The sequence below is a fragment of the Sphaeramia orbicularis genome, chromosome 6 (genome assembly GCF_902148855.1).
Source record: "Sphaeramia orbicularis chromosome 6, fSphaOr1.1, whole genome shotgun sequence".
Lineage (NCBI taxonomy): Eukaryota > Metazoa > Chordata > Actinopteri > Kurtiformes > Apogonidae > Sphaeramia > Sphaeramia orbicularis.
The window spans coordinates 18880202-18908187 of record NC_043962.1 but is presented as its reverse complement, the minus strand read 5'-3'; the positions used below and the strand labels follow the sequence as shown (position 1 = coordinate 18908187).

The window sequence follows — 27986 nt, the reverse complement described above, 5'->3', positions numbered from 1 at the left end:
AGTATTGCAAAACACCCAAGCCGACCTGTGAATCACGGTCCTTCTCTGCGCTAATTCGGTTTTTAAAGGATGAGGATATGAGCGAGGTGATGCGCTGAGCTGGAAAAGCTTCATGTGTTATCTCATCCCTTGTTTCTGAGGAAGAGGCAGGGCAGGGAGGGGAGGAGAAGGCTGAAGGGAGGGGAGCAGGGGGAAAAGGCGGAACAAACCGGTGTGCTCGGATACATGCTGTAGCTGCTCGCCCGCACTGCAGATTAACTCTTACCGTGCCGGGAGATGCAGCGAAACATGGTGAGTGAATGTTGTTATTTTTTCCCCACCGCATGCCCTTGTATCGTTTCATTGCATTAGGGAAGGAAAAAAGGGGGGCTTTTCCGGTGCTCTGGTGTGTAGTGGTGGACAGCTGATGCAGGTATTGATCAGTTCAGACTCCAACAGGAGGATCTCCTCTTCTCTGATAACCTCCACACAGAGATGCACTGAGCGACACACACCTAACACACTCTCACACACTGAAACGTTACACTTGATGTTTAGACGCTCGTCTGTGCTGCCGGTACCGGAGCTGTCCGCGGCTCTGGTTCTGAAACGACTCGTACATCCACGACTGGAGGCAGCTGCAATTCACTGCAATGCAATGTCTCTGGTGGAAGTGTGTTCCACCTCATAGTGTCCTGGAGTCTCATAGCCTACCTGTTAGGTTACAGCAACTAGAACATAAGGATCTTCTCATTCTGAAGAAACGTCTGCAGTGTTCTGTAAATAGATACAATCAGTCAAAAGTCATCTATACCCATACAGGCTACCGTTTCTTTACACCTTCTTAAAATGCCATTGAATTGCTCCAGTCGTCTGATTTGGTGAGATATTTCAACCTAACATGAGGCAAGGAAATGCATGAGAACAAGTGTCAGGGAGATGGGGACTGAAAGTTCTCCTCTCTTCAGCCATCATCTCATTCATAATGAATGAATTAAGCTTCTGCAGCCTTTCTTCTGGAATCCAACTCTATAGTTGACTGTAGTGGCCAAAACAAAGTCTGATGCTCTAGTAGCCAGAGGATGTGGGATTCCCTCTATAAACACTGGCAGCATCTCCCAACTGTGGGGCATAATCTGTTGGCCTGGGCCAGTGCCAGTGGCTCGCAGACAGCAGTGCAGCCTCTAACCGAGTTCCTAAAATAAGATGCTGCCCCTTTAAATTTAAATTATGCAAAGTTTATTTCTCCTCTGAGCTTCCTTGAGACAGTCTTTGAGGATTTGGATAAAGTTGCGTTGATTGTCACTAGGCAATATCTGGTGAAAACAGAGTTAAATCTGCGCTGTATATCATGTAATCCCATATAGGACATCTTGTTCTTCTTTTCAAGTCCTGCACCAATTACTGCATGATGTCAGCATTACATATGCAGCCTTAAATACCCTTCCCTGATAGTATTTCAAAAGATTCTGTCCTTATGAAACCTGTTTTGAGCTCATTTCCATGCAGGTGACAGTGCACTAAAGCTGACCAGAGTGAGCTAATTGATCCCGCACTCATGAAAGTACAGTCTCTAGGTTTCACTCTCCAGTCCCTGACATATTAAATATACTTACCAGATGTGGGCCAAAGGGCTTGTCATATAAGTATTTAACAGATGAGTTTTTGTAAAATGAGAACAAAAAAGTGACATTAGGGCACAAGCAGTGGCAGAAAGTGAGACAGAAAAGGAAGGAGAGCAAGAAGGTGAAGATCGGTGTTGGGAAGAGGTGATGTATTCATGTTCTTTATAAAGGACTTTCACATAACCTTCAGAAGAAATGAGTATGCAGCAGCCATCAATTCCACACTGTATAATTCTAAACATACACAGACTCATATATGCATATGCAGTTGCAGGCTCACTCTTAAATCCAACAACAGCATACACACTCAAATACACATAACAAAATGTCCCATCGACTAGTGTTTTGATTCACTAAATCCCAGAGTGAACATGTTGTTCCACAGAGGTAATGACCACCTCTGGAGTCTTACAGGAGCAGAGACAGTAACAATTTTACAATGATAAAATATAACATTAATGCCTTAAGACAAGCAGAAAATTTGTTTAAAAATCTAATTTGAAAAATAAATTCCAATTTCAATCAATTTTAGATTAGTGTACTTGTACAAGACATTTTCCTTATTATCCAAAAATTCTCCTCAGATGTAACCACACTGACACACTCCACTGGTCCGAGTGAGGATGTGTTACACATTGCTGAATCAGACAGAATGATGGATGGGAGCTCTTCACATGTCATGTTTCCAGAAATTGTATTATGTACCTGACTGTACTTGGATATAAATGCACCGACTGTTTTTTTTTTTTTTTTTTATCTTTCAGGAAAGGATTGGTCAGAGCTTTTCTTGTTCAAAGCTCACGTAACAACTCCTCGGCCAACTATCACTTTCCCAGGGGATTGCAAGGACGCCTCCTAATCTCTGCTCATTTTTCAATCTGCCACACAGTGTGTGGACGGAGGCCAGGCACACAGAGGCCATAACATAGGGATGTGCACAGAAGAGGGAAGGCGAAAAGTGGCCCTCTTAGCATTATGTGTGTTCCTCTAGAGCTGTGAAGAACTGTAGAAGAATCTCTTCTCTGTCCAAAGCACACCACAGAGTATGACTTGTTTTTTCCTCACATATGGTGACAGCAGCTGAGTTTGGCCACACCTTGATGTGTGTGGGCCTCTGTGCAGGCGAGTGTACCTAACAGACTGTGTTTAAGGAACGGTAGGCCAGAGGCGGGTGTAGAGTGTGACCTTTTGGTTCCGGATGCAGAACATCCTTGATCAAAACTTAGACATGGCCACAGCTCTACTCGCCGGCGAGAAGCTGAAGGAGCTGATTCTGCCGGGATCCTCTCAGGATGAGAAGGGTGGGGCACTGGCTGGACTGATGGTCCAGCTCAAACTGGAACTGCCCTTTGATCGAGTTGTTACTATAGGGACTGTTATCATCCCCATTCTGCTGGTCACTCTCGTCTTTACAAGGAACTTTGCAGGTGAGCTTTTCAGCCACTAGATGGGGTTCATTACCACTGTAACCTTCCACTACTTGGATGTATTTTTTGCTCTTTAAATTATACAAGTAGCTGTCATCCCACTTTTGGCTAAGCTTATGGTTATTGCATACACACATTATGTCCTGTTTAAAGCAAAAAGAAAAACTGCTAAATTTTTAAAAATGACTCAGGAACTTCCTCTGCACATTGTGTTCTATATGCATGCTTTAATATTTTCTGTGAAAATCTCTACTAAGAATCCATTGTGAATATTGCAGGTAAGAAAAGCAGCACTGGGAGGTAAGCTATAGAGAAAAGTAGAGGAAGACAAAATGCAGACAGGGATGGATTGTTGGGATGGAAAAGTAAGAAGGCGGTGCAGATGAGGGTGTAAGTGATGGAGGGATGGTGGCTCGTTGCTGAGTCAGATTCTCTGCATAGAAGAACTATGACTGAGTGTTAAACTTTAAGAGCAGCAGGATATCAGGATATTTTAGATGTCAGTCAATGTGATACTCCATGTAAGGTAAAGGTCAGGACAGAGGTGTACTGTCAACTGGTCTGCAAAGTGTCAGTAAGTGACAAGAAATCTGGTAAAACTTGTGCTCTACCTTGTTCTTCTAACTTGGCACCACTGTAGAAATGTTTAATATTATGTCATCCAACAAATAACATGTACACGTGTATATATTTAAGTCAGGATGTATTATATTCATAGGTCTTATATACTGATACAGAGGTGGATTAGTCAATATTTGTGTCCCATAAAACCATTCAAATAGCTATTTTCCATGTAAAATGTTAATAATAATAATAATAATAATAATAATAATAATAATAATAATAATAATAATAATAATAATAATAATGTAAAGAATAACCCCAAGAGATTGCAAAGAGTGCCTCATCAATACCTGATTCCAAAACTGAGCACAAAAATTGCACCATTGTAACTGAGAAAAATTTCTTATGCAGCACACTGGTTTAAATAGTACTTAGCAGTTTATTTTTGCTTGTATTTCAAAGTGTGCAGGGACTCACTGCGTAGTGTTAAACTGTAAGTATGTTATAATGAAGCTGAATGTTTTTTGTTTTTTTTAATGCAGAATCAAATGTCATAGCATTCAAGATCTACTGTTTCAAATAATTATAATGCTAATCTGGAAACATACAGACTCGTACTTTATGTGTCAAGAACTGACAAAGGACAACTTCTATCTTGAAGGAGTGTTCATATTCCCTCTCTCTGAGTTAAGCAGATACTACTCCTGTCATTTCAAAGAGAAACAGTGTGAAGATAATTAGCAGGTTTCTGAGGTGCTACTTACAATGCAGTAGAGATCAGAAAGATACAATAACAAAGCTATTTAGTAGTTTTGTCCTGTGTTGGGCTACTCTGTGCATTTCGTGTCGTACTTTGAATGATTACAACATATATTCTAAGTAATGATGCTGTACCATTGGTAATGTAATTGTAAACAATGACAAAGGCAATTTAAGCCATTAAAATAAGAGCCAGAGTGTGGCAGTGATGCACTCTACTTTCATGCTGTATGATATTATGAAATATAACAATTAATTTCATTGGAGCAGGGAATTGTTGGACTGATATGTTCTTTCTCTGTTCTCCTCAGAGGAGTCCATATACTGTTACACACCCCACAACTTTACCAGAGACCAGGCACTGTATGCAAGAGGCTACTGCTGGACAGAGCTCCGTGATGCTGCCCCTGGTGTGGAACCTCAACTCTGGCCTTCACTGTTTGAACACAAGTTCCTGCCCTATGCTCTGCTTGCGTTTGCAGGAATCATGTACATCCCGGCTTTGGGCTGGGAGTTTCTTGCCTCTACACGACTCACTTCAGAGCTCAATTTCCTGCTTCAAGAGATTGATAACTGCTATCATCGAGCTGCTGAAGGCAGAGCCCCAAAGATTGAGAAGCAGATCCAATCCAAAGGACCTGGTATAACTGAGCGAGAGAGAAGGGAGATCATAGAGAATGCAGAGAAGGAGAAGAGCCCAGAGCAGAACCTGTTTGAGAAGTATTTGGAGAGACGGGGCCAAAGTAACTTTCTGGCTAAGATTTACCTGGCACGCCACCTTGCTATTATCTGCCTCAGTTCGATCCCCATTTCCTACCTGAGCGCCTACTATGCCCGCCAAAGGCAGAATGAATTCACCTGTGCCCTTGGTGAGCCCCCGGACATTAGCAGCTATACAGAGCTGAAGCTCAGGGTTAACTGTAAGCTGCCTGCTGTGCAGCTGCAGCGTATCATGGCAGCAGTAGATATTGCACTCCTCTGCACCATGAACCTCATCATTCTGCTTAATTTACTGCATCTGTTTGTAGTCCGCAAGTCGAACTTTGTATTTGACAAACTGCATAAAGTAGGTATTAAGACACGACGGCGTTGGCAGAAGTCTCAGTTCTGTGATATCAATATCCTGGCCATGTTCTGCAATGAGAACAGAGACCACATCAAGTCGCTCAACAGGCTGGATTTCATCACCAATGAGAGTGACCTCATGTATGACAATGTGGTCAGGCAGCTGTTAGCCGCACTTGCACAGTCCAACCATGATGCAACGCCTACTGTGAGGGACTCTGGGATACAAACAATTGATCCTAATATGGATCCCTCTGATCTCGGAGTGGGAGAAATTGGTGGGGAGCCGCTGGTCATCAAACGGCCTCGTAAGAAGATAAAATGGATCCCGTCTTCAAATCCCCTTCCTCAGCCATTCAAGGTAAGACTGTTCTCCTTGTGTTTCCATTATTACATTCTGTACCATATCTAACAGTGCAAGTAAATCCTAATGTAGGCTAGATACACTTACTATGAAGGGGAGACCAGGTCATATCAAAGTGGACAAAGATTGTTGTGCATCTGAATGAGCCATGTCAGCTCTTGATAACAGGCTCTTTGTCAGAGCAAGTGGGGCTCAGATAAGTGCAAACCATGTAGAACACTGCCACTGTAAACCCAGACTGTATTTAAAGCAGTGATATAATGATGCATTTCTTATTCTCTGTTTTTGTAAAGGAACCCCTGACCCTGACACGTCTGGAAAACAACACCAAGCCTGAAAAACCTAAGCCTCTCAGACGAAAAACAGTAGCAGACAGCTTCATCGCACCACTTCTGGATAGTAAGAGCACACAGCATCCTGCAACAAAAGGTATGACACCACTTAAAAAAAAAAAAAGAAAATGCATAATCTGCACCCACTGGTTATGTAAATGGATAATGTTACTATGGAAATTTTGTGCTTATTGTTTGTTTTTAATGCCAGGAAGAGGTCAGAAACATTAATGTGGGATTTGTAGATTTTTGCATAGATGAAGTGGCTTTCTGTTGTATGCTGCAAATGTTGGCCTACTTTTAAATTATATTTTTCATTTAGATTTAAGTGGAATGGAGAAAAAGCACACTCGCAACTTTTCGCTGGACGTCCACCCGTACATGCTGACAATTCGTAAACCCAAGGTGGAAACAGTAACCACAGAACCTCTTCCCTCAGAGCACAACATGGACACAGTATACCTTGAAGGCACACATACTATTGTTCATGTTTCTGGAGCAATTACAGGTAAGACTGATTTGTTTTTTTTTGTTTTTTTTTTTAGCTTTCATTAGCTGTTTATGTCTGAAATCTTCCCTTACCCTTTTATTCTTTCTCCTCAGAGACCAAGGTTTGTTCTCCAGAAGCAACCAACACTGCCTTTTCCACAGTGACCCTTCCCACCAACACATATGTAAATGGTGTGAGCCCAAACCCACCATCCAGTGATGATCCCCTCAGTCCCAAATCCTCGCCTCCACAAGGGGAACCCCTCTCCCAGGTGGAAAACCCTGAGTCCCAGCCACCACCTCTGACCAGGGCACCTACACACCAGCTGCTGAGTATTCGTCATACTCTCTTTGAGGAACCAGAGGATGAAGAAAACCGTAGGGACAGACTAGCAGAGAGACCTGGGGAGCTTATCGCTGCTGGGGAATGTTGAAAAAGGGAAAGGAGAGGAATCCCGATTGAGATTCTTCTTTCAATCTATTCTACACGACACAACCCTCTGCGCACATGACCACCATGTCACCTCCTATCAACAACCACCTCTATTCTTTGAATGAAGTCACACACTTCTGTGATGGGTGGATTAGACTGACTGATGACAAGAAATCCTACTGTGTCAAAGAGTCAGTACGGCTATAAAAATGACTGACAAGGAAAATTAAGTAAAGAAGATAAATAAGACAGGGGTTTGTGTTCTTGATAGTGTTGACGAGAGTATTACGGTAGGAAATGATGTCACATTCATGTCTCAGGATGACTGTGTACAGCTAATCGCCCTCCAATGAAACCAGCAGTGATAAAATTCAACAGGGTGCTACAGTGCAGGGTCATACACTTACAACTAATTAAAATGAAAGACTCTGTACGATTGAGTGAACTTCCTAAGAGCGATCACCTTCAAAAAGCATAGAGACAAAGATGACTGCATCATGGCTTCTAACAAATGTATTTTAAACACATATGATATCGCTTAGTCCCTTTATCCCAATAGCCAAGTAGACAGGTAGCTCATGCAATACAGTTGTTGAGATCTGCACAATTAATATGCAAAAGATCACAATATATTTGTGGCAATAATGTATGCGCTTATGGCATCATATTTCACACGCTATACATGTATTGACACTGTATATGACTCAGTGTTTGTGGGGTGTTTAAAATATAACACGCTATTCATGGCTTCACCGTTGCCATTTCACACCTAATTAGGCACATGTATCAGATGTTGTATTTGCACGGCATCAACCATCACTAAATTGATATATTAAATTAAGGAACAGCAAAATAACAGACTTCAAGAATGAAACTATGGTTTTGTGAGGTATCATGAAACTATCAAATGTGACAGGTAGGTATTAGATATAGGCTACTTTGACATTTAGTACAGAGGGAGATATGGATGTCTAATTTTTGGAGACTATAAAGGCAGCCCCATTATTACGAATGGAGCTGGACTCATCGACAAAGTATATGGCTGTTGTTTTTTCCGAACTTCTTGTTGGAGTGTTGTAATGTTCAAGTGAATGAAGTGATGAATAGATGTTGAATTGTTATTGGGAAGGTTTATTACAAGGTAACCGCAGATCTGACACATTTTTTTTTTTTTTTTTTTTTCAGTACTTCTACCCTGTCTCACATTGTACTAACATCTGCCTGATCACAAAAATACACAAAAGAATGAATAGTCAGACTTGTGGGTTTGTTAATTGTAGTAGAAATAAGCATATAAGGTATGTTAGCACTTTTCAAGGGAATGAGTGCCTATCACAGCTCTCCAAATCCATTTCAGCTGTATTTATTACAAAGCCTTCAATAAAGGAACAGTCTGCACTTGACACACCAATATGACATTTACTGTAGAAGGAATTAGGGCTGTTGTCAAGGGCCTACATAAAGGTAGACCTGTGCATAATTCATTCAACTCTTTTTTTTTTTTTTTTTTTTTTTTTTTTTTGTGGATATAATGAAATAATCCATGTCATTGTCACAATACAGGTTGGCTCAAATTCCCTTGTTAGACTACTCAAGCACATGAAATGCATCCAAAAGCACTTTAAAACTTGTAGCACGACTGTGTGTGACTATGTTAAATGTAACACAGCTCTGCTTTAGCTGGTTTTCTGTGTAGATTTTCACATTGAGACTGTTAGGGATGCAAATCTCTGGCAGTCTCAATGCTAGTGGAAAACGTGGAGAACAGACATTGATTGTAATGTGTAAAATGTGATAAAGCAAAGTAATTAAAACGTTTTATTTACAAAAAAAAAAAAAAAACGATGTATGCGTCCAAGTGATTATTGACTACATGTACCAGGATGCACCGCGGCCGTGCTTCTGCCGAGTTCTACTGCTGCTCTGTGTGTGTGTGTGTGTGTGTGTGTTACTGGCGAGAAGCACACTGACTGACAGACTGGCTGGCTGGCTTTTGCAGTAAGTAGTGGACGTATTTTCAGGACAGTTATTACACATATTACCAGCCGTTTAGTGTCTGAGAATCGTAGCATTTGTTGTTGTTTTCTCTTAACCACTATTATGGTTTACCGGATTCTTCCCGGACTTGCTAGCTAGCTAACGTTAGCCTGTGTTAGCTGTCATCATCAGTCGGCGGCTAGCTTAACCGACAAGTCCCCAATAAACGCAGAATGTTCAGCAGCCTGACACCGGGAAGTAACGATAGCTAGTTGATACACCTCTCACCGGCATGTTCTCGCTTTAGGTACGCATGTTTGTCCGTATTGCTAGTTTCTTCGTTAATCTTTAGTCCTAATAATAATGGCCTCGTCCCCGATAACGTTACCTCTCTGCTTTAATCTGTCAAACTCAGCTACTTTTGCCTCCTGACATTTCTTAGCAGAGTATATGTCAGCAACCTCTTCCATTACACATAAAGCATCGTCAGCAGTCTGCGTTATGGGTGTCCGTGAACGTCTCACTCTGTTCGAAGCAATATGTCTTAAATGTGCTCTCTTTAACACACAGCTTTCAGTGCTTCAAACATGGACCAAGACAACAATTCAGAGGTTTGTGGATTTAAATTGGTTTAAATGTATTAACATAAGTGTGTGTTTGCGTGAGATTGAGAAAGAGAGACAGATCACAGATGTTTTGACAGATGTCTGGCCTCACAGTGTTGTAAGAGTACACACTGGGCTGCTTGACGTAGGTTTAGTCCGTGTGTGAACATATGTTACTTAGTTGCTCACTTGATCAAATTATGTCCTAACCACTGCAGCTGTAACATATCCTGATACTCTATTGGAATCCCTGTCTTAATGTTTTTCAAAGTGACATGGACTAAAATAATCTCCTAGGCTTGTGCACTTAAAAACACAACTATTATAGCAGTAGTTTTCATTCATTACTTTGTTCTTGCAGGATGAGTCAGTCGGCCCATCCGAGGATCCTTCAGAAGAGGAACTACCCTGTCTTCCTCCAGGTCTCTGTAAGTGACTGGTTTTGTATAAGTGTCATGTATAAACAGATTTTATCAGTAAGATTGTGCAATACAGGCTTGAAAAATGTGTCATTCTCAGTCATGCAGCAAAGTACACAGTGATAGGAAATTTACTCTGAGACTAGCTTATTTCTCAACTGGCCATTATATTAAAGTTTAAAATGTAAATCTTCATAAAATAATATTGTCGTTTTGCAATGGTTATTCCCTCCACAGTAAGGTACTTATCCTGGGCTTTTGTTAAGTGCTGTAATTATAATGTAATGTTACTGAATGAAGCAATCAAGATAATCCACAAATAATTGCATGTCATGCCTTAAGAATACAACTGTTTTTCTTGTTCGAAATACACGTAATAATGAATTTCTTACTGTCCTTAATCATGGGTTGATAAGATTAATAACGAAACTTCTCTGAACTTTAGTGTTTTCTCCTGAAAGTTTCAGTTATTTACTCTGTTTTATGATTATTCTGTCTAGCTGATGGAGAAGCAATGGAGCTTCTTTGGCAGTTGCGAGCCCAGCGCCGCCAGTCATCCCCTGACCTCCCAGAGACTGTGACATGTCTTACTGCTCCTGATGGCAGCCTCTTGTACCTGGTGGGCACTGCCCATTTTAGTGACAGCAGTAAAAAAGATGTGGCTACGGTAAGATATTGAGAATTTACAAGAGGGTTTAGAAACTGCAGCATGCTACTTATACCAATTTAAATGTGTCAATGGAATAATAATTATTCTGTAAATGTGGAGAAGATCAATAAAGTTGCACCTAAAACTGATAATGAGGTACTTTCTGTAATTAAGCTGACAGTCCTATTTTACAGAGTCTAGACTCCTTTATTCCTTATTGATTTTTTTTTTTTTACTTCATCATCATTGTGCTTTTATTTTTGTGTTAGTTATCTTTGTAATTTTTAATGCTTGTCTAATATGGCATAATCTTTTTGTCACTGTCACAGACGATCCGGGCTGTACAGCCAGACGTGGTAGTAGTGGAGCTGTGCCAGTACAGAGTATCTATGCTAAAAATGGATGAAAATACCCTGCTGAAGGAAGCCAAAGACATCAACCTCGATAAGGTTCAGCAGGCCATCAAGCAGGTCAGGACATCATGATGTAATTTAGCAAAAACTTAACAGTGATTTAAAATTTAGCAGGAGGTTATAAAATAAGCTGGTTTGTGGAAGAGGGAGAGCATAGTGCACTTGTTTCTAATGGAGAATAAATTTGATTCATTCACAAGCAGGATAAGGTGTCAGTAAAAAGCTGTAAGTCTTCTCGGCATGTTGTCTTTTCTTTCTCATTTGTCTCTCTCTCTTTGTCTGTCCCTCTCCATTTGTCAGAATGGGCTGATGTCTGGTCTGATGCAGATTCTCCTGCTCAAAGTTTCAGCCCACATTACAGAGCAGCTGGGCATGGCTCCTGGAGGGGAATTCAGGGAGGCCTTTAAAGAGGTAAAGAGGTTTAAAGAGTCAAGTGTAGTTAATAATAGCACTTGCTGTTGTTTGGTTATTGTTGTTTTTTTGTATTTTTTCTGAAGTTTCCCTTTTCATACAGGCTGGACGGGTGCCATTCTGCAAATTTCACCTTGGGGACAGGCCCATCCCTGTGACATTTAAGAGAGCCATCGCTGCTCTCAGTCTATGGCAGAAAGCACGGCTAGCATGGGGTCTTTGTTTTCTCTCTGACCCAATCAGGTAAATACAAACTTTTTGTCACACTGTTGTTGACAGTGTTACTGGGAACTACTGCTCTTATTGTCAATCATCATTTTTTTTGTATGGTAGTTTTTATAGTTTTGATTGTTTCAACCTTCTTCACAGTCCAAAACACCCTACTGTACTCCAGTAAATCATTGGTACCTCTTCGCACTGGGATTAGTGGAACATGCTAATTAAACACCACACAGCAGTTTTGGTTAAATTAATAAAATATTAGTGTGCAATGTGAGAAGATTAAGAAAGTAGAAAACACTTGTATTTCAGTTTACAGGTCACTGACAGTACCTGTCCCACACATCTATATCAGTCATCTTTGTCATCTTTCAAAATCTTGAAGTGAGAGAAGTTACTTTTAATTTGCTGATATTGGCAAATTTGAGCAAGTAACTATTTGCTGAAATGGAAGTGAATTTGTTTCTATGATATTCTTTGATCAAATTTGGCATTTTGTAGAAGTATTCAACAGAAAGAAACGTATATAAAGGTAATGGTAATGCTCTACAATGGGTGATACAGTTCTGCAGTAGTGAACAGTTTTACTTTGAGGAATGGGCCTTTAAAAAAAGGCATCTACTGTGTACTGTATGTGTGAGCAAAGTGGCTTCGCTGTGTGTTCTGTTTAGAACGTGACAGTAGGCGCCCACACATATTTTTCAGAGTACATCCAACTCTGCCAAGTTTTTCTACCAACAGTGTCTGTCAGGTTTGACCAGTGCCACAGAATGTGCAGGAATCGCTCTCTGCATTCTGTGAAAGCTCAGTCTCTTAGTTAGATCTGTTGATAAAAATTAATTGCAGAGAGGAAGGTAAACAGAGCTTGAAAGGAGATTTTGAAAGCCAATTTTCAATACACTTGTTTTCTCAGTATTCCATGATTCATTTCTCCAGTTATCCTTAGAGACTCCTGGCCTTAAAACGGAAAACACACACAATTTGGCTTCTCACAGTCATTATAGCCACTGTCTACCTCAGTGAATTCAAATATTTTCTTCTTTTCTTGTTCTTAAACTACTTGACCAGCTTATTATGTTGTGTTACATCTTGTTTTAGTAAAGAGGATGTAGAGAAGTGCAAACAGAAGGACCTACTAGAACAGACCATGTCAGAGATGATCGGCGAGTTTCCTGCTCTCCACCAGACCATTGTGGCTGAAAGAGACATCTACCTCACTCACACTCTCCGCCAGGCTACACGTTGTGTGGAGGCACCCCCTAATGCCCAGAGTTCGTATTACAGCATTCTTTTATCTTTTAATATTTATTTAATTTTATATGTCATTATATTAATATCATAATTCTTCTTGGCTATCAAACTATATAAGACACTCATAAATATTATTTCCTGTGTATGTTGATACTCCTCTTAATTATTTTCTTAAATATTTTTACTTGTATGATGAAATACCTCTAAGGGATTTAATTTGATTTTAAAACTAATATACCCACATAAAGAAATACTTTTATGTAGAGATTTACTTTCCTGACATGATATGTGAACCTGTAGTATATATTTCAATGAATTTGTCACTCAGGTATTACGTAACAAGCCTGAAGTGTGGTGTGAATTTCACACAGACTGTTATGGAAATGCTAAGTCATATTTAATATGAAGTGCGACATTTTAGAGAAGCTGTTTTTCAGCATTTCACTATGTTTTCTTGCTCTTTTTAAGCCAAAAGCAAATTAGTATTCATTGTGAAACTACAAAAAACAAGTTCATTGAATCATATTGTTGTTTATAGTAGTGTATTTGTTGTGGATAACTGGATTTGGGCCAGACTCTGGCCATGATATAAATATGACGAAATATATGGTTGCGTAAATGCACGTTGTTTAATGCAACACATTATTCATGAATTGTCTTATCCAGAAGTGCCTGCTGTGGTAGTGGGAGTTGTGGGGATGGGTCATGTCCCTGGAATAGAGAAAAACTGGGAGAAACAGCTCAACATCAATGAGATCATGAGGTATGTTTGTGATGATGTATTCTTTAGATCACTCACTGTGGTTACAGTGTTATTAATAGATTAATGTAGACAGTTAGTGAACAGCAGTATTTTGACTGTCCACAACTGCTTTACTTGTCTTTCTCTCTCTTCCCCAGTGTTGCACCTCCATCACGTTTTGGCTGGGTGTTGCACACAGTCATTAAAGGAGTCATGATGGGAATTCTGGGCTATGCCTGCTATCGGGCCGGAGGAAGTTTAGGCAGAGCTCTGCTGTCTTTACGTGGTGTCCAATCATTACTGGAGAGTCTGCGACCGCCCCCTGCTTGACCCCGACAGTCGACTCGAAGCCATCAATGACACGACCTTTGATTTATTAAAAACAATGCATCTATCACCAGTGGCCTTAAAACGGGAGGTGAGGCTGGAGGAATGGGTTCACCAGCCCACACAATGAACTATCATGGACCTCAGGGGGTTTTCAGAGCCTCCCACTTTGTATTGATGTCCCTATTAATGGGGCCGTACTGCCAAAGAAACCATGACAGTACTTTGTGCAAACCCTGCATTCTCTTATGTTAACTTATGCCAATAATTCCTTTGGAATAGATTTACATTCTCCCTGCCATTCCTTTTAATAATTTTCAAAGTTTTTATTTCACAGGTATTTTCATGAGGCTGTTTAAGAAATTATTTTCTGTCACTTGCCCTGATACGACTGAGCCATTTTCAAACAGGCACACTTCTCTAACACTGAATTTCTTATATACTCTTCTCCCTTTTGGTGCCAGTAACATTGGTTACTGACCCAGTTCAAGTCCAGCACTTTATGAGAGATTGGGAGAGTCTTGAACTATACATGCAGACAGTGGAAGGAATACGCAATTTAAATACCATATCAGTCCTAACAGTCACAAGTATATTTAAAAATTTTGTAAAAAAAAATCTTTGGTTTATTCATTTGATGCACATTGTAACCAACATGCATCTCTTCAACCCAGCTTTAATTGTCAAAAATGCATGAATTGGAATGTTGATCATCAATCTCACATACTGCATCCTGAGCATACTTTTCAAAAATGCATAATCTTCCAAATACTGGATTAGAATTAGGCAACATTGACTGATTCCTTGTGTGCACAGTCCTACCTACATCAACAGACAAGTGCCTCATTTTGCAACAGTAAGGGCTAAAGTGAACTAAAGGAATGATAAAATGTGTGTTTTTACATCGTACACATACTACAAACACATTCTGTCTTTGTATTATTATATTATAGGTCTGTTTTATAAAAACTGTTGACCTAATTGTAGACCTTTAGTTTGTGTTGTCTGGGAGTTTTAAATGGAATAGTACCACAGCCCTTCATTCTATGGTCATTTAGACATGAACTCAGAGCTGATGCAGGACATAAATGTGCCTCAGGATGAGCATTAATCACGTGACTTACGTATATTTGATTGTACTTCCCATATGAGGCACCTTCCAATTTTGGCTTTTAACACAACTGATTTCATCTCTTGAGTAAGCGTTCATACTTGATATGGATATATGCATCTTGTACAAAAAGCCATCTGTAGAATATTTTAACTAATAATACCTGACATTCAGCTCACTAGCTGTTTGTACTTTTATGATATATGCATTACAACTTCCCAGTCTGATTGTAAAATGGGAATAAGGAGATGCTAAAAATGACTTAGATTTGTTTCCCTCAGATAAAGGATTCAATCAGACCGTGATGTTTTTCACTGAAATTCTCATTCAGGAAAATTTGCTTTAGAGTTTTTTTTTTTTGTTTGTTTCTGAGGGAAATTGACAGTTGAGATTGGTCAGAGTTGGGAGGTAAAGCCTTACACTGCTCTCACTGCTGCCTTTGATCCTCAGATTGGATCCTGTCCTGAGGCTTGTTGTAAGCATCATACCAACCTGTATAGTACAGAACCTCTTGTTGCACATGTAAAATTGGCTTGACAAAATCCATAAAATCATGTTTTCTGGGTTAACTCAATAAATCCAACTCAAAACAACATATTTGTGTGGTGGTAAGGCTATAAACATTGATTTTTTGTCACCAACTAAGTTCCTGTCCACATTTTACCTTGTTGTATGTGCAGCATTTGCATGGTTTATACATAGTAATAATGGATTCAAAGGAGATCAGTTACTTTCTTACATTTGTGAAATGGTCAATGTAACTATTTTCAAAATGGTATAGCAGACTTGAAGCCACGTAATGCCATCTTCATCATTAGACCACTTGTAAGATCTTGACTTGAAGATACTGAATTACCTCAGAAAGGAATAGTGAGAAAGGGGAAGGCAAACATGACAAACCTTGAATATCATCTCCAGAAGTTGTATAAATTAAGAAAATTGTACGAATGTATGTATTTGTTGAGAGATCTTTGTTATTGTTAATGATTCAACATTAATTCCTTAATTCTGTAATGATCGATAAAATATTTAAAATGAAGATAAATTGCGTCTGCCTCAAAACATTGACAAATTTTTTAAGAAAATATTCATTATCAACCTTCCCAATGGCAGTGTGACTTGTAAAATGATTAAAAACTATGTATGTAGTTGTACGTTTAAGCCTTCTCTAAATGACGAATAAAGAGAAAATATTTAATTCAAAAACATTCTTTGTTAGTGTTTAGATCTGACGCCCAGCACTTTCGTTCCGCTTCTACTCTTTGTTTCCGGTGAGACAAACAATAATGTAACACTACCCCATTCACAAACATCCGCTGTAGGATTATGAAAGCGTGATTAGCAGTAAGTTTTTAACTGCGCCAACGGATGTTATGCACATGGAACCTGTTGTATGGCTTATTTAGGACGTCGGCTCGGGCCGTCGCGCATTTTCCTCCCGGGTGTGTCCGTGTTTAGACTTACTAGCTCGGTCGGGATGGAAGACATGGGTCTGGCGATGAGTCGGTCCCCGCTGGAGCGACTCGACTTTGACAATCTCGCCCTCAGGAAACTTCCCATGGACCCGTCCGAGGAGCCGGGTGTGAGGCAGGTGAAAGGAGCCTGTTTCTCCAGGGTCAAACCGCAGCCGGTGACCAAACCTCGGTTCGTGGCGGTGTCACACGAAGCTCTCGCTCTCCTGGGGCTCAACGGCGAGGAGGTCATGAACGACCCGCTGGGGCCGGAGTATCTCAGCGGGTCCAAAGTCATGCCCGGGTCCGAACCAGCCGCACACTGCTACTGCGGACATCAGTTCGGACAGTTCGCAGGTCAGCTGGGTGACGGGGCCGCCTGTTATCTGGGGGAGGTTAAGGTCCCACCTGGGCAAGATCCAGAACTGCTGCGGGAAAATCCGAGCGGCAGGTGGGAGATCCAGGTGAAGGGAGCCGGACTCACCCCTTATTCCAGGTCAGTGACTGTGTTGGAGTCATGTTTAACTGTCAGAAACAAAACTTTTTTTCCCAACTTGTGAAAAATCATATCATCTTAACCTTAACCCTTTCATGCATAGTGGTCACTACAGTGGACAGTTGTTCAAAGCTGTTCTCTTGTATATTCGTGGGTTTTGTTGTTTTAGTTCCACATCAGCCAACACAGTGGACTCTTATGCATCATCCCTCACACTGTAATTCATACCATTGCTGTAATTTTGCTGTTCTTGATAAACCTGATCTGCACTAACATGTTTCAGTGTAAATCAATGATTTGTTAGGAAAATTAAAAGGTTTTTTGTTTGTGTGTTTGTTTTTTGGTTTTTTACATATTATCTCCATGAAAATAGTAATAATTAGCATTAGAATATGTAAAAATGTGAGAAAACATCAGATTTTATTTAATTGTTTTAATATCAATTTCTGATATTGGGTTTTAAACAAGTTTCTTTACTTCAAAAATTAAATGCATGGACATTTTTCTAACTCCATGAAAAAAAAAAAAACAACTTGATCACATTTTTTTTCCTGCTTATGGAGGAATAAAAACGCTCAAGAAAAAAAAAAATCTCAGCTAAGGTTGTCATAATTAATGCATGAAAGGGTTAAAATCCCCCACTGTCATTTTAACCCTTTCATGCATGAATTATAAGAGCCTTAATCAAGATTTTTTTATTCGTGAGTGTTCTTATTCCTCGAGGCATTAAAAAAAATAATGCGATTGAAATTGTTTTATGAACCCATTTTTCATGGACTTGCAAAAATGTTCACTCAGCTAGACGCCATGCATTTAATTTTTGAAGCAAAGAAACGTATTTACTGATAAGCTGTGTGAAAACTGTAAAAATAAAAACATTTTTTAAATGCAGATAATCTGATGTTTTCTTACATTTTAACATACACTAATACTAGTCATTACTCACTTCATGGAGATAATATGCAAAAAAAAAACCCAAAACATGTTTTTTTTAAACCCTGTTAATTACAGTTTAATAACAATAACAAGCAATTGATTTACACTCAAACATGTTAGTGCAGATCAGGTTTATCAAGAACAGTAAAGTTAGAGTAACAGTATGAATTGCAGTGTATTATGGGATGGTGCATGCACTGAAAAAATCTAAATCTTACCAAGTGTATTTTTCTCATTTGTAGTCAAAATATGTCATCACACTTAAAATAATACATAATCACCTACAGAGTAACATTTTTTTTTGTTTGTTTAATTCAAGCAAAAAAATCTGCCAATGGAATAAGTGAAAATTATCTTGGTAAGATTACTTGAAATCAGATTTTCCAGATCTACTGTCTATAAATCAGTTCTTCTATCTCAGTGTAAAGTTCCTCTGTAGGTGATTCTGTCTTATTTTAAGTGTGATGAGATATTTGGACTAGAAATGAGAAAAATACGCTTGGTCAGAGTTAGATTTTTGCAGAGTGAGTGTCCACTGTGTTAGCTGATATGGAACTAAAACAACAAAACCCACGAATATACTAGAGAACAGCTGTCCACTGTAGTGACCACTATGCATGAAAGGGTTAAAGACATTCTCTGGATTGAGTCATATGTTTGGTTTTCAAGATTTTATATCCTCTTGAGACGAGCAATGCATTTTTGTCCTCTGTAGGGGACAAGAGTTTCACAGCATTAGTGACAAAAGGATGTTCCATTTCATATTATTTATTCCTCATGGTGTTTCCAATCACGACAATTATTGAACATAAAAAATAATAATAATAATAAAACAAAGCCTAAGCTTTAACTTTCCTGAGTCTCAGAAAGATATGATGAAATCTGTAATCTATAGATATGCAAACACTGTTCATTTCTAAAGTTTATCTCTTGGGCCTTGGATGTTTCTTGTTTCCCTTAAAGTTCACTTTCAATCCTTGTAAACAGAAGACTTCAGGTTTTCAGAGCTCCAAACTGTTAATGTCACAAATCAGTGGAGTTCCTTAAACACATTTCTGGTGAAGCTTTCTATCTTCAGTAAGTGAAGTCTTCCTCCACAGACAGATTACAATAAACCAACACAGAGAAATACTGGAGTGGGGACTTCAAATATATTCACAAAGATGGCAGATTAAAGGAAAAACCTGATGGAGAGTGGGCTCCTCTGGGATGGCAATGTCCGGTCACTGATTTATTTGATGAAAATGATGTGAAAATACTCTCACGTTCACCTAATCTCAACCCAGTTTATTACCAATGGGAAACTTTGGACTTGTGTGTTACACTGTGTTCTCCATCATCACCAACATCAAATGAGGGGCCTGGCCAAGTGAAAGTGAGCGCCAGGGTCAGTTTCTTTTTTCTCTTAAACAATATTTTTGATTATTCAGCATGAAAGACATATATCTCTAGTTTCTAAAACTGTGATTATTTAATTTGTATCTGAATTACAACTGGTTATCTAAGAAAATATATGAGAATACAGTGTAAATTAAGAATAGTAAAGGTTGTAAATGAATGTATACACCATAAATTCATAATGTAAATAGCAATGTGTAAATAAATATGTTCAAAATATATGCCTGTGTCTAATCTTATATTTCATAATAATCAAATACTACAATGATTTTGAATGTTATTTATTATTAAAAAAAACAGCAGAAAAATCTGTATTAAATATAGTAATGAAACATATGTTGCCAAAGACTGATAATTTTTTTCAGTATCTTAATAAAATCTCTGATTATTATTATTATTATGGTGCATCACACTGAACAGACCCTTCACTGTGTTCCTTTTTTGGATTCTCACTCCGTTACCATGTATTCATGTCTTTTAAAACTAAAATAAAAATGATATCAGTTTAATTTTTGGATATAATGTACTCTTATATATATATTAAGCAAAGTGTGGTATGCTAAATATTTGCACTTTCCTTGAGGAACATCACTGTTTGGCATTTTTTGCAAACCTTGAATAACAGCTGCATATTTTTCCTCACTCCATTACTTTGGCAATGATGATAAATTCATCTTTTTATTAAGTATTTGGTTATTATTCGTTAATGGCATGTTAAAGTACTTGCTTAGACCTACAATTTGAGCCATTATGGTTGCTGCGAAATTAATTTTTAAATACAAATATGGAATGATTAATATTGCTGCACAGTGCTTTCTCACTCCGTAACTTGCTTAGCCAGGCCCTGAGGTAATATTCTTTGGAAAAATAGTGAAACCTTCAAGTAGAATTCAGACCTGCAATCAGTGTTAAGGCACAGTGACATTGCTCTTTCTGCCCATAACTTCTCACTTGTCTCTACTTTCATTGCATATTTACATGTGGTATTTTTCTACCTTTTCGTGACAGACAAGCCGATGGCCGTAAGGTGCTTCGCTCCAGTATAAGGGAGTTTTTGTGCAGTGAAGCGATGTTCTTCCTTGGTATACCTACAACTAGAGCAGGGTCTGTCGTGACCTCTGACAGTAGGGTCATACGTGATGTGTACTACAGCGGACACCCTCGCCATGAGAAGTGCTCTGTGGTTCTCCGTATTGCTCCCACCTTCATCAGGTAAGGACACACTGGTCTTTTTCATCCAACACAGATATTAAAGCTCCTTAGTGAAAAAGAAAAGGCGCACTCAAATGTTGTGTTTTGTTTTTGCGTTTTTCAAACAGGTTTGGATCCTTCGAGATATTCAAGCGGGCGGATGAGTTCACAGGTCGCCAGGGTCCCAGCTATGGCCGAGATGAAATCAGAGGTCAGATGATGGATTATGTCATTGAGATGTTCTACCCTGAGATCCAGCAGAATTTTCCAGACCGGGTGGAGAGGAATGTGGCTTTTTTCAGAGAGGTCAGTCCCACCTTTCAACATGCAACACATGAAATGGCATTTAAACAAAAAATAAAACTGCTTCCACAAACTACATGATAAGTTTATCACAGTGTTTGTTTGGGTTATATGAGGTTACATGACGGTGTGTTGTCAGTTCATGGTTTGCCCTTTGAGTCGTCTTATCCTCTTAATGTCCTATAGAGGTTTCAGACAGAACATGGTTATACTGTACTTCTGAGTCACTGTGCCCTCAATTCAATATGAGATTAAGATTTTAACAGGGCATTAAACTCCAGACAGAGACATTTGATGTTTTTCTCATTTAATAAGTAGGAAATAATTTCATCTGTACCGCCTGGAACATTTTCTACTTTAGATACTAGTAAACAGATGCTATGAGGTTAGTTCATCTCATGTGAGTTTACTGTTGTGTCTGTGTAGGTGATGGTCCGCACAGCCCGACTCGTGGCTCAGTGGCAGTGTGTTGGATTCTGCCATGGAGTCCTGAACACAGATAACATGAGTATCCTGGGAGTTACACTCGACTACGGGCCATACGGCTTTATGGACAGGTCAGACATTTTCAAAGTGTTTACATTCTTACCGAGATGTCTGTGTAGGTTCTCATTTGCTGAGGTCATCATTCTTCTTAGTAGTTCTTCTCAGTTCAACTGGAAGAGCTAAACTAGTCCAGTTGAACTGAGAAGAACTAACAAGAAGAATTCTTACTGAGGCGTTTGTCACGTGTATCCTTTGTATAGACTTTAAAAAAATCAACTAAAAAAATTCACTATGTAAATTCTGTGCATGACTGTAGAAATTCTTTCTTTTTCCCTTTCAGGTTTGATCCAGACTTTATCTGTAACGCCTCAGATAACTCTGGCCGTTACTCATACCAGGCACAGCCAGCCATCTGCAGGTGGAACCTGGTGAAACTTGCAGAGGCTCTCGCTCCTGAGCTGCCACCTGACCGTGCTGAGGCTGTCATAGATGAATACATGGATCTGTATAATGGCTTCTACTTGGAAAACATGAGGAAGAAACTGGGCTTGCTGAAGAAGGAGGAGCCTGAGGATGAGATGCTGATCACAGAGCTCCTGCAGACCATGCATAACACAGGTGAGCTGTGGAAGAGTACATATTGTACAGAGGAAGCAACAGTCTAATAAGACAGTTTGATCTAATGAGATACAAGTTAATACTTTAGTAGAGGTGGTGAACCAACACTCATGTGACACGCGTCATGGATTTTAGTTAGTATTATTAAACTGACACTGCAGCAGCATTAGCAGCTCCTCAAATCTTTATGAGACACCCTTAAGTTCTTATTTATCATCTAATACACATCCTGGCCAAAAAAAGTCCCCCTGAATTTAACTAAGCAAATAGTTCAAATCTTCCCATTGGATATTTACTGCAGGGATTAATATATTTCAGCTGCAACAACTTATTTAACATCCACTGATGAAGAGCGTAGTTTCTCAGTTCTTAAACAACCATCAGTTTGCTGTGGAACATAGAGACTGGACCACGCCATGATTTATCAGGTTTATGAAAGAGTGTTTCAGGGAGCATGAGACATTATTTTCTCATATGGATTGCTCACCACCAGTCCAGACCTGAACCCCACTGAAAATCCTCTGGATGCAGAGGTCTTACTCTTCAATCATTAATACAAGATCTTGGCCTTTTAATTAAGTCTGGACAGAAATAAATGCTATATTTTTTGTGACATTATATAAACATTACGTGGCATAAACAATGCCAGCAAATGCGTCATGTAATCAAAGCTGATGTTGATCCAGAGACACTTTTTTTTTTTACTGTTATAGCACTTAGGATATTTCTTATGATATATATCAGTTATTGCAGAAATTGTCAGAAATGTACACTGTTTTGTGACTCTCTTGCAGGTGCTGATTTTACCAACACTTTCCGCAGCTTGAGTCAAATCCCCTGTCCTGTTGAGGGAGAAACTGAGGGAGAGGACCTTATCAGACAAACCACAGGCCTGCTGTTGGAGCAGTGTGCCTCTTTAGAGGAGCTCAAGGCTGCCAACAAACCCACTATGGATCCACGGTGAGCTATGCAAGCAGGATATTTCAGAAAGAGGGACGGTGCACATTTATAAGTGGTTTTGATATCATTTGCACTTTAATGTTCTCATGATGGTCATTCCACACTGACTCACCTAGGACTCCTAGCTGGAGATGGAGCTGGAGTTCATAACACATGGCAAAATCCAAACTTAAGATACTAATACACATTTCTTTCCCCTTTTTTTTTTAAGCCTGTCACAATGTGTGTAAGTTTCACCAGTGGTTTATTTGTCAGTAGATTGGCTTTAGGTCAACGACTCCAGCAGTATTTGTATATCAGAGACCCTGATGAAGGCCATTAGCTGAAATGCATTGGTCTATATTTAGAATTAAATAAAATCCTTCTTTACAACAAGTGCTGCTTCAGTTCTTGAGCTGTAGTTAGTTGTTATCCCTCTTCATGCACCTTGGAAGTAGGTGATGTTGTGCTAGAGCTGTCCATGTGGATAGGATTGGATTGGATTGGCTTGAAATTTGTACTTAACATATAATCAGGCAAATAGTTGTTGCGGAAATCAAATTTATTTATCAAATGAAGAATTTGCCCACCAGTCTTATCTTTCAAACAAATCTCAGTTCTGTGTAATATTATATCTAGTACATAAAAACTGACAGCAGATCTTTTCTGAGATAAGTTATGGGTTAATAATCTGCCTTATAACTGCATTTTTAGAGTAACAGTATTTTTAGAGTTTAGTATCATGTATGAAGTGCAATACACAAATTATCCTCTAGATGCCACTAGTGGTGCATTTATTCCTATTTTTGATATTTCTATTAATATGTAGTGGACTAGCTCTGTGTACAGTCTAATGTGGAAGCCTGATAATAAAATTTGGCCTTTTTTCAAGCAATTGAGCCCAACCTCTGATCTTTGACCAAACCAGATGTACACATGAAATTTAGAGTCATTAATCTGATTTCCTGTCTAACCTTATCTGATCTTATTTTGCACTTGTAAATGGAACAAGTGGCCGTAAGATAATCATGTCTGTGTTTGTTCATCTGCTGACCTCCTTTTCTCTCCACTAGAAGTCTCTCTAATTGGCTTCACTGGCAGCTCCGGTGCTTTATTCTCTCCAGCATGATGTCGAAGGTTTCGTTTTCTGTCTCTTGTTGACAGTGAGCTGGCAATGCTGCTCTCTTTGGCTCAGAGCAACCCAACACTGTTCCAGATGATCTCAGACAGGATGACAATAGCGAGGCAGTTAGACAAGCTCAGCAAACTGAAAAACCTTATGGAGACTGGCCAGGAAGAGCTGAGAAGTAAACAGGCTGAGGAGTGGACCAGCTGGATCACACGCTACAGGTGAGGATGGGGAGCTTAGAGATGGATGACTGTTGAAAAGAAAAAGAAAAACTGTAAGAACCAGGGGAGAAATATTTGAGAGTGGGTGTTTATGTGCAAGTGTGACTGATAAAATGGATTGGGGTTTTCAGTCTAAAGTTGTTCCATTTGGGTAATTCTCTGACTTCTCTGTTTTATCGCTGCTACAGGAAGCGTCTGGGGCGGGAGCTGGAAGGCCAGAGTGATATCCAGGCTGTGCAGGATGAGAGGGTGAAGGTGATGGACAGCACCAACCCACGTGTGGTGCTGAGGAACTACATTGCACAGAATGCAATCGAGGCAGCAGAAAATGGAGACTTCTCTGAGGTCAATACTGAGTCGCTCTAACTATGCACAGGTTCTAAAGTAGCTTAGTTTGAATGTAATTTGTGACTTATAATGGAGTCAACAGTAGCCTGAGAACCAGACTGATTTGCTTTTATTCTGGCAGATCAGTCTGGCTCTGCTTTCCTTCAAACTGATTTCTATTTGGTGTTTCTTGGTCTAATGTGGTTTGATTCTCTGATAGGCTGCTACCTGCGATTCTTCAAGTCAAGCATTGGCTTCAGTCCATGTGGGAAAGCCTATCATTCCTAACTTAGGAGGATCCCTGTACAATATGCACTGCCAGTATTTTCATCCACAGTTTAGCTTTACTGCAGATCATGATCCAGTTAATTGTCGTTTACTCGGCCAAGGACAGATGACTTTATTTGGCAGTAGGACTGTTCATGTCTGGCTGTGTTCACCATATACATCTGCGATTTCTAAATGCTCAAAAATGTGTTCCCATGATTCTTCGATATATTTATTGAGGAAGAAATCATCACAGAATCTTGTTTCAGTGGATTTTGTGATTACCAGATTGGTGAAATTAATTAAATACCTGTGAATGTTGGGATTGAACCCTTGATCACTCTCTCAGTCTGGTATTGCACTAGCATTTTCCATTAAAAAACAGAATGAACAATTGGACTCAAATTCTTAATTCTGATAGGATTAGTTGAATTTAATTTACCAGCTGGCTCAACATCCTGCATGTCACTGCTCTGATTAGTCGTAGGTCTATCCAATTACATACAGACATGTTGGTCTCAGACTAATACTTAAGGGAGAATTTGTCTAATTCTCATGTGACAATAAATTTGATAAAGCTAAGATACAATTTAGCCACTACTATCATTTTAAAGGCTGCATTATCTGAAATAGTTGCAGCATAGATGAAAATTACAACTTAAGTGTTTTTACTTAATAGGTGTAAAGTCCTCTGCACAGTAGTGGTTATCGTAACAGTACATAAACTATCATAAAGTTAGCATTACACTCTATTATTAGGCTAGCAACGCTGGTAAATTGGCTAAATTTGACATTTTACTCTAAGTACATTTAAAGAATTACTATTTTTTGCAATGATTATATGTTCATTTTTTTGAGTACTGTTATACCCTTAGTTGTCTAGTAGATGTTTTTTTCACCTTTCAATGTCACTGTTTGACATTAGCTTTACACAAAGGTTTTATAGTTTATAGTGAGACAATACTGCATTGAAAATAGGACCTTTCACTGACTGATCTCAGGAAGTGAAAACCCCATTTTGTACAGCACTATTTTGGTTTGTTTGGTGTTTACACCAGAGCAGTTAAGATGAACCTTATATCTATGTAGTCCAAGGACACTTCACACATCACAGCTTCTTATTGCACTAGATTCAACGTATTGTGAAGTGTGAACTCACTCTAACTTCCACATAGCTGGTACAACCGGCTATAAGTTGTTAAATATTGCACTTTATGCTTTTGTGCCTTTCAGTATTAGTTTTCAGGCATTTATGCTGAATTGTTTTGCCAGGGTTTGATAAACACAACATTTTTAATAGCAAAGAGAAGATGATGTTTAGTGATTTGAGCGTACTTCAGTGATACTTTTACTTCTGTTCAGTGCAGTGTTTCACTTTTAGTCTTTATCTGTTCTCACTTCCTCTCTTGTTGCAGGTCCAAAGGGTCCTCAAAGTTCTGGAAAAGCCTTTCTCTGCCCAGCCCGGATTAGAACTTCCTGCGTGGGTGGGCAAAGGCGGAACACCTGAAGAGGCAGAAAGGGATGAAGGAGAGGAGCCGCAGCAAGAGGCAGCATCTACATCCACAAGCAGAGATCCTGTACCTTATGACAGCAAGCCCCCAGCCTGGGCCCACGAAATATGTGTCACATGATCTTCGTAATAACTTCCTTGACAGTTAGCTGGCCTGCCTGAAATGATAAGAGAGTGTGCTGGGCTTTTAGTTCTTTGTTTATCCTTCACGATCCTGCTCTCTCTTCCAGGCCCTGTATAACTCTCTATTGCTTTGGCAGGCAGTGTCAGGGAAGTTAACATAAAGCATGACACCCCATAGGAAACCGAGCTGATACAAAGCAGACAGAGAACCGGTTAAGTTTAGAGCTAAAGAATCACGAAGCTGCAATCATGAATTCGTCTGGTGGAAAAGTTTTTATAATGAGTCAAATACGCCAAGGATATAACTCTGACTTGATAGTTTTATACAGTTGTGGGTTTGCCTAAAGCATGACGTTGCAGCTGAGATGATACCAGAAGTGGTTTATTGAAGCCTTAGATTTGAGACTTCATTGATGAAGGCTCACATCTACATTAACGTTAACATTCATTCCTGTGTTTTGGTCCACATCCCTGTATGCTGATTACATGAACTGTTAGAAAAAAAATGGATTTTAAAAAAGAAACCACACACAAATGTAGTTTTAGGAAATATATTTAGCATGTAAATAAACGTTGGAGCAAAATAACACAGGAGGTTGGAAGGGACATTTTTCAGTCAATGTGAAATGCCACAAACTCAACCTGTTTCCTGACTGCTGGGTGTTGGCTAGTTGATGACGACTCAGACAAAAAGGCATACATTGACCGGTCTGACTCTGAAAAACCTGTGTGGTGTCGCTTTAGCATATACCAAAATTGGTTTGTGAACATGCAGAAAAGTTCATTTGAGTGAGTGAAAGGAAAGACTGAAAATCGGATTGTGAACATGCAGAAAAGTTCATTTGTGTGAGAGAAAGGAATGACTGCACTTGATCCACTTAAGCCGCCACAGATAAACACGCACATTATTTCTGCTTTTAATACAAAGCATTACTTTTTGTCACTTTCATAGCTTTATTTGCATAAGCATCAAAACATATAATGCAGAATGTGTTGTTAAGCATTTGAACCACAATATATGGAGATTAAAAGGAAAAATCAGGACATCATGTTTGTTTTGGCTATTTAACCAGATAGCAAACTTAAACAATTTTAGGGGAAAGTCTGTTGTAGACTGTGTCACAAATGTGATACTATCAAGCAGGGATTTACAGGGAAGAAAAGCTTGTTTTAACAGTAGGAACAGTACAAACTTTGACTTGGTTTGGAAATGAATTGTTTTATGAGAAAAAACGCACTAAAGTTCAGCCACAGATAACAAACCTAAGTTTATCTGTCAGTGTTTTATTTTAATGGTTAAATTCTGACTCCTTTGTTGCCTCAACATATCCTAATAAATTTAGCTGTCAGTCACTTCCCACTGTCTATTATTTTGTCCTTTACTTTCAGGAACTGAACTCTGCTTCCTCACATTTATTTATTTTTCAATT

At 39.2% G+C, this 27986-nt stretch overlaps 3 protein-coding genes across 4 annotated transcripts; all 3 read left to right on the top strand.

The window, feature by feature from the left end:
* Window positions 1–183: 183 nt before the first annotated feature.
* On the top strand, window positions 184–8871 carry panx2 (pannexin 2). The gene is made up of 6 exons (XM_030137064.1): window positions 184–291; window positions 2369–3031; window positions 4666–5780; window positions 6077–6212; window positions 6438–6623; window positions 6719–8871. The coding sequence occupies exons 2-6, from the start codon at window positions 2803–2805 to the stop codon at window positions 7036–7038; spliced, it is 1986 nt and encodes a 661-aa protein (XP_029992924.1). The 5' UTR covers window positions 184–291; window positions 2369–2802; the 3' UTR covers window positions 7039–8871.
* A 67-nt stretch (window positions 8872–8938) lies between these two features.
* trabd (TraB domain containing) lies at window positions 8939–15756 on the top strand. Its single transcript, XM_030135745.1, has 10 exons — window positions 8939–9035; window positions 9585–9625; window positions 9981–10047; window positions 10539–10705; window positions 11017–11157; window positions 11401–11511; window positions 11615–11754; window positions 12829–13001; window positions 13648–13744; window positions 13882–15756. The coding sequence occupies exons 2-10, from the start codon at window positions 9602–9604 to the stop codon at window positions 14051–14053; spliced, it is 1092 nt and encodes a 363-aa protein (XP_029991605.1). The 5' UTR covers window positions 8939–9035; window positions 9585–9601; the 3' UTR covers window positions 14054–15756.
* Window positions 15757–16554: 798 nt separating this feature from the next.
* On the top strand, window positions 16555–27909 carry selenoo1 (selenoprotein O1). 2 transcript variants are annotated; one of them, XR_003935548.1, is made up of 10 exons: window positions 16555–17108; window positions 20451–20654; window positions 20762–20939; window positions 21363–21493; window positions 21763–22040; window positions 22835–23000; window positions 24144–24329; window positions 24518–24674; window positions 26339–27315; window positions 27362–27909. XR_003935548.1 is itself a non-coding variant. In XM_030135744.1 (9 exons), exons 1-9 carry the CDS (start codon window positions 16555–16557, stop codon window positions 26561–26563), a joined length of 2079 nt encoding a protein of 692 aa, XP_029991604.1. In that variant the 3' UTR covers window positions 26564–27909. The 2 variants fall into 2 exon arrangements, 1 of the variants encoding a protein (XP_029991604.1); XM_030135744.1 differs by having other exon boundaries at window positions 26339–27909.
* Window positions 27910–27986: the final 77 nt, after the last annotated feature.

Bases quoted from the DNA above. Each gene is read 5' to 3' on its own strand.
- panx2 (XM_030137064.1), top strand. From the start codon at position 2,803: ATGCAGAACATCCTTGATCAAAACTTAGACATGGCCACAGCTCTACTC. The intron at 3,032-4,665 runs GTGAGCTTTTCA...TGTTCTCCTCAG, and splicing joins CTTTACAAGGAACTTTGCAG to AGGAGTCCATATACTGTTAC. The intron at 5,781-6,076 runs GTAAGACTGTTC...GTTTTTGTAAAG, and splicing joins CCCTTCCTCAGCCATTCAAG to GAACCCCTGACCCTGACACG.
- trabd (XM_030135745.1), top strand. From the start codon at position 9,602: ATGGACCAAGACAACAATTCAGAG. The intron at 11,512-11,614 runs GTAAAGAGGTTT...CTTTTCATACAG, and splicing joins TCAGGGAGGCCTTTAAAGAG to GCTGGACGGGTGCCATTCTG. The intron at 11,755-12,828 runs GTAAATACAAAC...ATCTTGTTTTAG, and splicing joins TTTCTCTCTGACCCAATCAG to TAAAGAGGATGTAGAGAAGT.